This window comes from Paramisgurnus dabryanus, chromosome 6 (genome assembly GCF_030506205.2).
Source record: "Paramisgurnus dabryanus chromosome 6, PD_genome_1.1, whole genome shotgun sequence".
Classification (NCBI taxonomy): Eukaryota; Metazoa; Chordata; class Actinopteri; order Cypriniformes; family Cobitidae; genus Paramisgurnus; species Paramisgurnus dabryanus.
The window spans coordinates 40,775,106-40,787,954 of NC_133342.1; the positions used below are offsets into that span (position 1 = coordinate 40,775,106).

Consider the following 12,849-nt stretch of genomic DNA (forward strand, 5'->3'; position numbering starts at 1 on the left):
GATGCCTTCAGACCATCATTTAAGTGTTGATCTCAAGTCATCTTATCATATATATTTATTCTGTACGTGACGATGCCTTCAGACCATCATTTAAGTGTTGATCTCAAGTCATCTTATCATATATGTTTATTCTGTAACGCGACGATGCCTTCAGACCGTCATTTAAGTGTTGATCTCAGTCATCTTATCATATATATTTATTCTGTACGCGACGATGCCTTCAGACCATCATCTAAGTGTTGATCTCAAGTCATCTTATCATATATATTTATTCTGTACGTGACGATGCCTTCAGACCATCATTTAAGTGTTGATCTCAAGTCATCTTATCATATATATTTATTCTGTAACGCGACGATGCCTTCAGACCGTCATTTAAGTGTTGATCTCAAGTCATCTTATCATATATGTTTATTCTGTAACGCGACGACGCCTTCAGACCATCATTTAAGTGTTGATCTCAGTCATCTTATCATATATATTTATTCTGTACGCGACGACGCCTTCAGACCATCATTTAAGTGTTGATCTCAAGTCATCTTATCATATATATTTATTCTGTACGCGACGACGCCTTCAGACCATCATTTAAGTGTTGATCTCAGTCATCTTATCATATATATTTATTCTGTAACGCGACGATGCCTTCAGACCGTCATTTAAGTGTTGATCTCAGTCATCTTATCATATATATTTATTCTGTACGTGACGATGCCTTCAGACCATCATTTAAGTGTTGATCTCAAGTCATCTTATCATATATATTTATTCTGTACGTGACGATGCCTTCAGACCATCATTTAAGTGTTGATCTCAAGTCATCTTATCATATATGTTTATTCTGTAACGCGACGACGCCTTCAGACCATCATTTAAGTGTTGATCTCAGTCATCTTATCATATATATTTATTCTGTAACGCGACGATGCCTTCAGACCGTCATTTAAGTGTTGATCTCAAGTCATCTTATCATATATATTTATTCTGTAATGCAAAGATGCCTTCAGACCGTCATTTAAGTGTTGATCTCAGTCATCTTATCATATATATTTATTCTGTACGTGACGATGCCTTCAGACCATCATTTAAGTGTTGATCTCAAGTCATCTTATCATATATATTTATTCTGTACGTGACGATGCCTTCAGACCATCATTTAAGTGTTGATCTCAATCATCTTATCATATATATTTATTCTGTACGCGACGATGCCTTCAGACCATCATTTAAGTGTTGATCTCAAGTCATCTTATCATATATGTTTATTCTGTAACGCGACGACGCCTTCAGACCATCATTTAAGTGTTGATCTCAAGTCATCTTATCATATATATTTATTCTGTAACGCGACAATGCCTTCAGACCGTCATTTAAGTGTTGATCTCAGTCATCTTATCATATATATTTATTCTGTACGCGACGATGCCTTCAGACCATCATTTAAGTGTTGATCTCAAGTCATCTTATCATATATGTTTATTCTGTAACGCGACGACGCCTTCAGACCATCATTTAAGTGTTGATCTCAAGTCATCTTATCATATATATTTATTCTGTAATGCAAAGATGCCTTCAGACCGTCATTTAAGTGTTGATCTCAAGTCATCTTATCATATTTATTCTGTACACAACGATGCCTTCAGACCATCATTTAAGTGTTGATTTCAAGTCATCTTATCATATATATTTATTCTGTACGTGACGATGCCTTCAGACCATCATTTAAGTGTTGATCTCAAGTCATCTTATCATATATATTTATTCTGTAACGCGACGATGCCTTCAGACCGTCATTTAAGTGTTGATCTCAAGTCATCTTATCATATATGTTTATTCTGTAACGCGACGATGCCTTCAGACCGTCATTTAAGTGTTGATCTCAGTCATCTTATCATATATATTTATTCTGTACGTGACGATGCCTTCAGACCATCATTTAAGTGTTGATCTCAAGTCATCTTATCATATATATTTATTCTGTACGTGACGATGCCTTCAGACCATCATTTAAGTGTTGATCTCAAGTCATCTTATCATATATATTTATTCTGTAACGCGACAATGCCTTCAGACCGTCATTTAAGTGTTGATCTCAGTCATCTTATCATATATATTTATTCTGTACGCGACGATGCCTTCAGACCATCATTTAAGTGTTGATCTCAAGTCATCTTATCATATATGTTTATTCTGTAACGCGACGACGCCTTCAGACCATCATTTAAGTGTTGATCTCAAGTCATCTTATCATATATATTTATTCTGTAATGCAAAGATGCCTTCAGACCGTCATTTAAGTGTTGATCTCAGTCATCTTATCATATATATTTATTCTGTACACAACGATGCCTTCAGACCATCATTTAAGTGTTGATTTCAAGTCATCTTATCATATATATTTATTCTGTACGTGACGATGCCTTCAGACCATCATTTAAGTGTTGATCTCAAGTCATCTTATCATATATGTTTATTCTGTAACGCGACGATGCCTTCAGACCGTCATTTAAGTGTTGATCTCAGTCATCTTATCATATATATTTATTCTGTACGTGACGACGCCTTCAGACCGTCATTTAAGTGTTGATCTCAGTCATCTTATCATATATGTTTATTCTGTAACGCGACGATGCCTTCAGACCGTCATTTAAGTGTTGATCTCAAGTCATCTTATCATATATATTTATTCTGTAACGCGACGACGCCTTCAGACCATCATTTAAGTGTTGATCTCAGTCATCTTATCATATATATTTATTCTGTAACGCGACGATGCCTTCAGACCGTCATTTAAGTGTTGATCTCAAGTCATCTTATCATATATGTTTATTCTGTAACGCGACGACGCCTTCAGACCATCATTTAAGTGTTGATCTCAGTCATCTTATCATATATATTTATTCTGTAACGCGACGATGCCTTCAGACCGTCATTTAAGTGTTGATCTCAAGTCATCTTATCATATATATTTATTCTGTAACGCGACGATGCCTTCAGACCGTCATTTAAGTGTTGATCTCAAGTCATCTTATCATATATATTTATTCTGTAACGCGACGATGCCTTCAGACCGTCATTTAAGTGTTGATCTCAGTCATCTTATCATATATATTTATTCTGTAATGCAAAGATGCCTTCAGACCGTCATTTAAGTGTTGATCTCAGTCATCTTATCATATATATTTATTCTGTACGCGACGATGCCTTCAGACCATCATTTAAGTGTTGATCTCAAGTCATCATATTGTATTTATTCTGTTGTAAGACATTGACCATTATTTTCATCTGATGTGTGGTAGTGAGCCAATATGACATACGACGGTATATATGGTATGTCTCAAATCTGCACAGTTGTCTGTAGCAGTTGTCAGAGTCATTTATATGACATCTCATTAGAAAGGGTGTGATATATACCGTTTCAAAATATGTAAACATCACTGGTCCAGAAGCACTTCCTGTTTCAGGTTTTTAACACTAGATAAACGTTGAGATAAAATAAACCAACAGAACATATAGAACTGAATTAACTGAAGTTAAACAACCATCTTAAATATAATAATGATATATGTGAAATAAACAAAAATACTGTCACAAACTGTAACAGGAAGTGTTTCTGGACCAGTGTTGTTTACATCTTTTGAAATCGTCTATACATGATTTAGATTTTAAATACCATGGTTGTTCTGCCTTTTTAAATAACATAAATTAAAATTTAATAGTGTCATAGAATGGTGTCAAGAGTATAACTACTGTATCAATGAAACATGATCTAAATTCTTGCTTCTGTGTATAAAGGACAGCAAGTGGAAATAAGAGTTGAGAGAATGGAAGGTATAATTTTACGTTACTATAATTTTACAGAATTTATTTTTTAACATGTTTTAATTCCAACAAAGTGCATTTCTCTCTAGCTAACACATGCTGTTGCAGTGTTAAGTCATATGTTCAGTTTGTGCTTTCAGAAGTTAGTCATCTTTAAATTTGTTCTTTGTAGATGTTGAAGTATTAAAACGTTTGAAAATGAAGAGGCCAACATTCAAAGTTGGAAGTGTTGGGCCATATAACATCCAAATAAATAGTTTGACCACTTTAGTGGAAGACGACAAAGTTTCTGATGAGGTAAGGTAATATTTTTATAGTAAGGGTATGGAAATACTTTGAACACTAATATTTCACCATCAAATTCTGCATGTGATTCACAAAGAGACAGAGATCAAATAAAATCTACAGTTTTATCTATTTTATTGGCTTGCCAGATGCCACAATGGTTAAGGCTACAAGACTGCTGATAAATGTCTCATAGTATTTATCTGTGACAGTGACTGGTCAAAGATATTGAGCATTGCCGTTTTCAAGTATTTAGCAGTCAGATTCTTTTACCTTATCTTTTTACTTGAAATTTCAGGTCATGGATTCCATATGTGATGTTCTAAGCAGGGTAAGCTTAATTTATAAATACTTAACTGGCATCTATAAATACTTTACTGTTAACAATATGTAAAGAAATGTAACTTTCACCTCTGTTGAAATGCAATACAAAGTACATTGTTCCTCTACCTGAATTTAGATTCGCCCAGGTGTTGTACATATAAATTCTCAGGCACTAACCAAAATATTGGATGGGTCCAAAAGGGCAAAAAGCCACTATTTTATCAAGGTATGACTCAATGGTTTTGTAACTGACCTGCATCTTTTATACAAAGAATATCTGCTAGGTTTCAGTGAGCTTGACTCAATTAGAATTACTGTATAAGATTGACTGTATAAAAATTGTTAGAGGTGCTGTTTAATTCATTTTCTTTTCTGTTTTCTCTTAATAGAATAACATTTTTGAGGGGACAACAGAGGTGTTTGGCCCTTATCTCGAGGGTGGTAATCACTGGACATTTTTTGTGAGTCGTACCATTTTAAAGATAAAACATTCTCACTTGTGGGTTCCAGTTTGTTCTTGTCTTGAAAAAATATTCAAAAATTTTTTTTTGTCAATTTACCACTGCCTGTTGTGAAAATCTTGTAGGTAAAAATATTGCTGAAGGACAACATAAAACCAGGACAATTAACAAATCTGACAAAAATGCCCACTAACGTTAGTAGTCAACCAAGTTGGATTTCTTAAATTTGCAGTATGTGTTAAAGCTGCAGTGATTTGGCAGAAAAAGTCACTATGCGCACACAAGCAGTGGAGAGCTACCTGTAGGGCTAAATTCAAAGCTTCACTTTCCCTATTTCAAAAAAACAACTATTCACCTTAATATGCATCTGAAAGAAAAGTTAACTACAGTTACAGAAAGCAACAGTTCACACCATCTTTGGTGAAGCTGCGAAATTTTACAGACAATGTTCATTACATTACATGCTGATCTTAAGAAAATGAAAGGCTGGCACTCTGCACATAAGCTGTGTGATCATGTAATCTGGTATAACTGTCTGATGATATGAGGTTTTGGGCTATGGAACTCAGGATTTAGAACATGTCTAAGCCATAAATCAAAAGCTAATAATTGAAGTGTCTGGTTATGTATGGCTATTATAACTTGAGTTATTCTGTTTTAGCATTGCAATGTTGACAAAAGATGTATCACTTACTTTAACTCCTTTGGAGAGATGGAGTGGCAGTGCCAAGCAATTGCCCAACACTGGTGGTATGTATTATTCATTGTTTTGCTATATGGACCAATTTAAGGCTATTTTAAGAACCAAAATAAATTGACAGTAAACGCTTTTCTTATATAGCACTCTGGATTACTTAATTCTGATTGGCCAGTTCTTTTTTCAGATACCAATTTTTTGAAACTAATAACACTGGTTCATCCATTTACTGTGAGTCATCTCATCTTGTAATGTAAATATGCCTAATTAATAACATCTTTGATTATATTTACAGATTAAACCAAATGCATGTCCAACTTGTTTGAAGTTGAACTTTGACCTTGAATATGTCTTGGTTTAAAGGGATAGTTCACCCAAAATATGAAGGTTCTGTCATAATTTACACAAACAGGTTTTGAACAACATGAGAGTCTGATAGCAACCATTGACTTTTTATAGTATTTTCTCCACTTGCAAAATAAGCCCCTTACAGATATACCCTTTCAGAATGATAAAATTTGTCTGTTGTCTTCTCTTTGAAGTTCATACCACCCTGTTGTGGTTTATATTGCAATAATAAATGGCTGCTGGTACATTATCCATTACTTAACCTTATGTTGCCTCTTTAATTTCCATCTTCCATCGGTCCTTGGCCTTTATTGTTTTGTTTCCCAGAGGGATCCTTACAGATAAAAAAAAAATCCTTCATACAAAGAAACTTTGAGTCTGATTTAACATTACTGTACAACTGCTGATATGTGAGTTGTACAAGACATTGTCTCTTAATGTTTTAATTAATTTGTTGTTGATTACAGTGATTTTGCCACTGCAAGGGGAGTTCAAGGAGAGTGGGTCCTCAAAACTACAAAACACAGTTTGCAAACAGACTCTGTCTCATGTGGTGTCTACACACTTGCAGTAAGTTCATTTCTATTGCCAAGATCAGGACCTTGTGTTAGGTTGCAGATGCTTAACATTACTTGATGTATATGTGATGGCCAGTGTCTAGATCTCTTTTTTTTTTACAGTTCTTTATTTAGGTTATTTATAAGAGGCCATTTTAATATGTTTTGTGTTATAACTTTAATTACCTTTTTGCAAATGTTAAAAAGTCTAAATTAAAATTATATTGTAATGACATATGGGTGTGGCTTTAAAATTGTAACCCATTTCACACATTCTTTCATTACTGTTACATTAAGTGCCAATAATTTGGTGACCAATATATATATTTCATTCTTATTGTTTTAAAATATGTTTTGTCTGTCTTAAAGTTTGCCACAGAATTTATAAAGTCTGGTGGTTGCATTACCTCCTTCCAGTGCCCTGCAATACAACAGGAGAGAACGCGCCTTGCCTTGCTTTTGTACCGGTCTTTAGGTATGTGCCCCATAAATGTAATCATAAGTAAATAAATTTAAGTTCAGAATTTTACTTTTATATTTCTATTTTTCACTCATCAACAATGTTGTTGAAGGTAATAAGGGTACTGGATACCCAGTTCCTCCTTTGTTAGCTTCAAAAGCACAGTAACGGCCCACTGTAAAAAGCATTTAAATCATAATAAAAAGTGCATCAGAAACAAACGGCTTTACTTTGCATGGAATAAGTTACCCAGATAGCATGCAACCATTGAAACAATGTTGAAAACCGGTGATTTTTCAATGTTAATACCGTTGAATCAATATCACGTTTGCACCCTTCATTAATATTGAAAAAATATTGAAATGTCAACAAATCACCATTATCGTGATCAGTGTTTGCTTTAGTTGCACCCTTGACTCTTGTGTTTTAATGGTAAGTTTTCTTTGGATGCTGAAGCAGTGATTTAAAATACATCTGCTATTGTGAAGAAAACAAAGATCTAATGTTATTAAGTAGTTTAATTCTTGTAGATATACCTAAATAATATTAATGAAATACTGTTAAAGATGTGTAAGAAATGGATTTTACAGTACTCGTTGGAAGCAGGGTCAGGTCTGTTATGTTGAGAATTATAAAAACACATTAAGAAGATCAAGCTACTGAATCTATCTCTGACATCATGAATCGGTCTATGAATCTCATCAATGGTGACAATCAACAAAAGAAAGCTTCATGCTGCAATGCATGCTGGGGATTATCGTAGTACTAAACTAATTTATGACTCCCAGCATGCATTGCTGTTGATCGTTTTATCTGAATTTGTTTGATGATTGTCACCATTGTTGAGATTTGTAGGATGAGTAATGATGTCTGAATGTGTCAGCATTTTTTCTGTTTGACTAGTCACAGTGTATTTACAAACCAAAACAATTATAATTGTCAAAAATGGATGTAAAGCAGCTTAATTTTATATCATCTTCACAAAAAGCAATCAGTTTCAACTGAACTTTGAAACACATCTTTCTTTACCAATGCACACGTGTTTCTACATAAACACATACAAACACTAAAAAAGAAAAGAACAAAATTAACTTAGTTAACGTCAAGAGTCTTAGGGCCCTCTTTTAACGATCTAAGCGCATTGTCTAAAGCGCACAGCACAACGTCTAAATGGGCGTGTCCGAATTCACTTTTGCTAATTTAACGACGGGAAAAATGGTTTGTGCGCCGAGCGCATGGTCGAAAAGGGTAGGTCCTATTGTAATGGGAGTATTTTGGGCGTAACGTGCAATAAACCAATGAGAGTCACAGCTCCCATCCCCTTTAAAAGCCTGTTGTGCTGGCGCTATGTCTAATCCCTATTTAGATGACGGACTTCGTAAACTGAAAAACTAAGCGGAGGAAGAAGATCCCCAGTTTAAGATTAATGTTAAATAATTGTGTTGTTTTTCACTTGTATTGAAATTGTTATTTTTTTATTTAAAACCTTTAAAAATCGTTTTCTTTTAGTCATGGAAGTAAAAAAGCAGGCTTTTAATTGCTTTAAATGTATGGCTGTCCAATATCATCAAAAAATTATTTACACGTATGTAAGATAAGGTTTGTACTCAAAAAAAAACTTTATTTGTAACAAACAGGAGATAAAGAATTTACAAACGGCTCTCCAGCAGGTTCAGCACTTGGACAGCGTTTTTTAAGCAAAGAGTTTTTTTTATTGCTTAAAAATGTTTCTCATCTCACCATATTCACAGGTCATCATATACAATAAATCCGTGAGGTAGCATTAAAAAAAAACATTTAAAAAACAGATGCATTTGTTTAAAGCAAAGCATTTATTTACTTACCAGGCTACAGGTGAAGCAGCTCTTCTAACGTCTCTTCTAACGTCTCATAATTGGTCCTCATTTATGTCCAAGAGACTGAATAATAATCTTTTACATTCAATCCTTTAATGTTTCATATTTAAAAGCGTTTTTGTGCTGCTTCGCATTCATGTAATATGTGATAATGAAACCCGCGTTGTCCTCCCATTTATAGGGGCATATTACTAATGCGCTCTTTAAATAACAAAAAAAACATATTGCGCCATTGACTTTAGACTTTAGAGCAGGTTTTTGTTGGTCAATGGCGTAGTCTATTTTAGTTGCCTCAAAAATAGCAACGCGCCAACAATGCGCCTGAACACACCTCGTTTTCAGACCAGAACGCCCATGGGCGCAAATGCATTTGCTATTTAAACAACGTGGCGCTAAACGTGAAATTTTTAATTGCGCAGGGTGGAAACTAGCGAAAGACGCTTGCGTTGCGCATTGCGCAGGGTGTAAGAGAGCCCAATGACCCAACTAAAGCAAACACTGATCACAATAATGGTAATTTGTTGACATTTCAATATTTTTTCAATATTAATGGAGGGTGCAAACGTGATATTGATTCAATGGTATTAACATTGACAAATCAACAATTTTTAACATTGTTTCAATGGTTGCATGCTATCTTGGTACACACTTAGTAGTCAGATTACTTAACTGCAAAAAGTGGATATTCGATATGAAGCATATCATGAGGAAAAAAACTAGTCAAAATTAGAAATGGGATAAGGGATGAAATAAGCATTTTTAATAAGCATAAAAAGACAAAGAAATATTGACTGTGAATTTTCATATTTCCAGACCGAACCAAAACATGTGGAATTTGTTCCAAAAATGTGTTGGGGAGAAAAAGAGTAAGTCATGTTTTCACATTCTCTGGCATTCATTATCATCGGATTCTGTGGCTGGCATTCATTATTGAAAATGCGCAAAATGCATATAAAAATATACACACATACATGAAAACATACACACTGGGCACAGTAAACTTTCATATTCTTGTTTTAACTGTGCATTTAAATTTGACATACAGGCACAAATATAGACAAAGGTTTTGGGATACCCACTTCTATTGAACAGGTTTGAGTAACACAAATCTTAGTGCTATAGCATATAATGATATCCTAGAGCAGGGGTCTTTAGTGTTTTTTGGGGAAGAGACACCTTAGATGAGAGAGGCATGGAGCAGGAACCCTCTGATACTAAATGCTTTATCGTATTAGGCACAATGCAAAGTGGAGTAAAGTACAATTACTGACCAATCAGAATCAAGGACTGGAACTTAATTTTATATCGTTTTATAAATATAACCAACATAGTATGGCTGTGTGACAATATGGTTTAAAGGTCACATTCTTCATTAACCCATTTTTTAACCCTAGTTAGTGTGTAATTTTGCTATAATAGCATAAATAATAGCTGTAAAATGATGAAGCTCAAAGTCCACTGCCAGGCGATATATTTTCTTTAATAGAATTCCCCTTTCAAAGCCTACAGCGAACGGTCGGTTTGGAGTACAGCCCTCTACTTCCTGCTTTGACATCAGTAAAACGTTTTTTTTTTACTAAACTCCGCCCACAGGATGCTCCTGTCGAATCACAACACAACTAAACAAACTACACAATCAGAACTCAATACGTATTTCTGAAGGAGGGGCCTTATAGAACAAGGAAGACATCAGCTCGTTTTTAGGACAGTGAAAACAGGCGCTATACAGATAAGTAAATTGTGTGAAAAATACTGCTTTTTTTACACGCGAAACATGAACACGTTATATTGCCCACTATAAACACAATCAAAGCTTCAAAAACACAGAAAGAACATGAGCTTTAAGACAGCACATTAGCACCATTATCCTGTTTTTTTAGGCAGAGCAACTTTTCCATTCCAGCATGACAATTCCCAAAGCAAGGTTCAAAAAGAAATTATTGATTTAGTCTGGTGTGGAAGAACTTGACTGGTCTGCATAAAGCCCAGACCAAAACCTAGCTGAACACCCGACTTGCAAGGTCTGAGCCAAACTGGAGATTTCAAATTGCCCTTCTCTTGGTGTGTTTATATGTGTATAGTTTATGGACTGTGGAACAAAACCACATACTGTAATACCCAGAGTAAACCAATGCTGACACAGGGAGAACATGTAAACTTCACACAGAAAGACCTCCTGACTCACCCAGGGATCTTCTTGCTGTAAGAAAACTGAGCTCTGTGTGGGATGATCACTGTGTGTCCCAAACATCTTAATTAGATGGGGCATCCCAATACTTGTCTAAAGTGTTTGTATGTATGTATGTATGTGATTTACACACCTACTGTATATGATTTCTATGTATATTGTTTCACAGGCAACATGCACCTGTGGGGCAGTGCTGCATTTACAGTGTGCAGCCACACCTGTGTGCTACATATGCCAAGGTACTATATTGATGCAGTCTCATCACCCAGGCACATATGTTATATAATCTCCTTCACCCTGCCCAGCCAAGCAAAAAATCTTAATTTTCTGTTTGACAGATAAATAGTTATGATTATGAACAAGTGTGCTGTTGCTTGACACCACAGATTTTGTGTTTTGTATTATTGTGTTCAGATGACAGCAACTCGTTATCCCAGATCTCTTTGCCTACAGCAGCCACGTCAGCGCTCCTGGGTAACTTTTTTTATTTACTGGTTAGATTTTTTATCAGTCGTGCAAAGGTTTCTTTTAGATAATCTCAGACATGTTTATATCTTGTGTTATTTTTAACACAGCTGACACTGACCTGGTAGAACAATTCTCTAGATCTGCAGAATGCTCTGCACTACAACAGGGTAACTGTTCAAATTCTTTCATTTTTTGAGTTAACTAAACTTCCCATGTACTCTCTTCTAGTCACTTCTCCTGGGACAGACAACTTTCATGTTGTTCTGCTTTGGGGACCCATGGTTTTACAGGAAGTAATTATTATTAAAATATTTTTCATCGCTAGGGTAGGGTTAGGTTTGTGGCTCCAGGAAGGAGGTAAAGTTAAGGGTTTTGTTTATAAACAGTTTCCCCTGAGGCAAAATGGCTTGAAAAAAGGTTGGACTTGGGGATATACATTTTAATTCAATTGATAATCCTTGATAATTCAATACCATTTTCATTGTATTTATCTCTATTCATATGAGATGTCTGGACATCTCCAGTAACTTGTAGTAATTAGGAAGGAAGTTTAGGATCTTAATACTGTGTTATTTAAACTCCAATGAAGTGGTGAAAATGTTTTTTCTCGTAAATACATTGTTGTAGACATGACACTTCAACATGTATTCTGACATATTTTTGCACAGAAGAAACAGTTATGGCCATGTTGGGCACCATAGGAATACCTATGGCTTGTTGCACTGAGGAAGAGATGGAAGAGGAGGACAAGGAAGAAAAGAAGCATGAGCAAGACAACCAAGAAAGACATAGGGAAGATGAGGGAAAGGTGGAGAAAGAAAAGAAAGTGTACAAAGTTTTAGGAAGGCTAACGTCACAAAGAAAGTGTTACGAGGTAGATGAAGATGAGTTGAGGAGGAGGGTCAAAGGAGAAAACATGTCCACAAACATGTTTCGAATGTTAATAAGGGTTTGTATTTCTGTTATATACATGCATTTAAGTATAAAGCACAAAAGTTTTAACGTCAAATTATAGGTCTAAGACTGCCATGTTTTTGTGGTTTAATAGATGTGTAGCAACTTTTCTTAAATCAAAACTCTTAGCTACTCTCCCCTTAATAGTTTGGTCATACGCAATATGGCACATTGTATTTCGACAGCCTGCTTTCATTCTTTAAATCTGGGACACTTCTTCTTCAAACATAGGTCAACAAAAAGGATGTTCCACCCAATGTATTGCAGCAGCCTAGAAAGGCAAAGACAAAGGTGACAATATTCAGCACCTTAACAGAGGGAGAGGCAGAAGACCTTGCCAAAGGCTTTGGCATGGCATTGGTTAAACATGTGCCCAAAGAGAAGCTACTTACTGGGATACCTGAAGACGACATTCCAGCAACGCTGTGA

The 12,849-nt window shown here is 35.3% G+C and overlaps 1 protein-coding gene across 1 annotated transcript; it reads left to right on the forward strand.

Annotated features, from left to right (window-relative positions):
- The first annotated feature begins 3,693 nt into the window (after positions 1-3,693).
- On the forward strand, positions 3,694-12,849 carry LOC135767317 (uncharacterized). Its single transcript, XM_065276957.2, has 14 exons — positions 3,694-3,831; positions 3,995-4,119; positions 4,406-4,438; positions 4,568-4,657; positions 4,821-4,892; positions 5,554-5,642; positions 6,405-6,507; positions 6,864-6,969; positions 9,624-9,676; positions 11,168-11,237; positions 11,413-11,472; positions 11,574-11,633; positions 12,135-12,415; positions 12,652-12,849. Exons 1-14 carry the CDS (start codon positions 3,825-3,827, stop codon positions 12,847-12,849), a joined length of 1,347 nt encoding a protein of 448 aa, XP_065133029.2. The 5' UTR covers positions 3,694-3,824.

Excerpts from the sequence above, each read along its gene's own strand:
- LOC135767317 (XM_065276957.2), top strand. Across the intron at positions 9,677-11,167 it reads ATGTGTTGGGGAGAAAAAGA|GCAACATGCACCTGTGGGGC; the intron begins GTAAGTCATGTT and ends ATTGTTTCACAG. Across the intron at positions 11,238-11,412 it reads TGTGTGCTACATATGCCAAG|ATGACAGCAACTCGTTATCC; the intron begins GTACTATATTGA and ends TATTGTGTTCAG.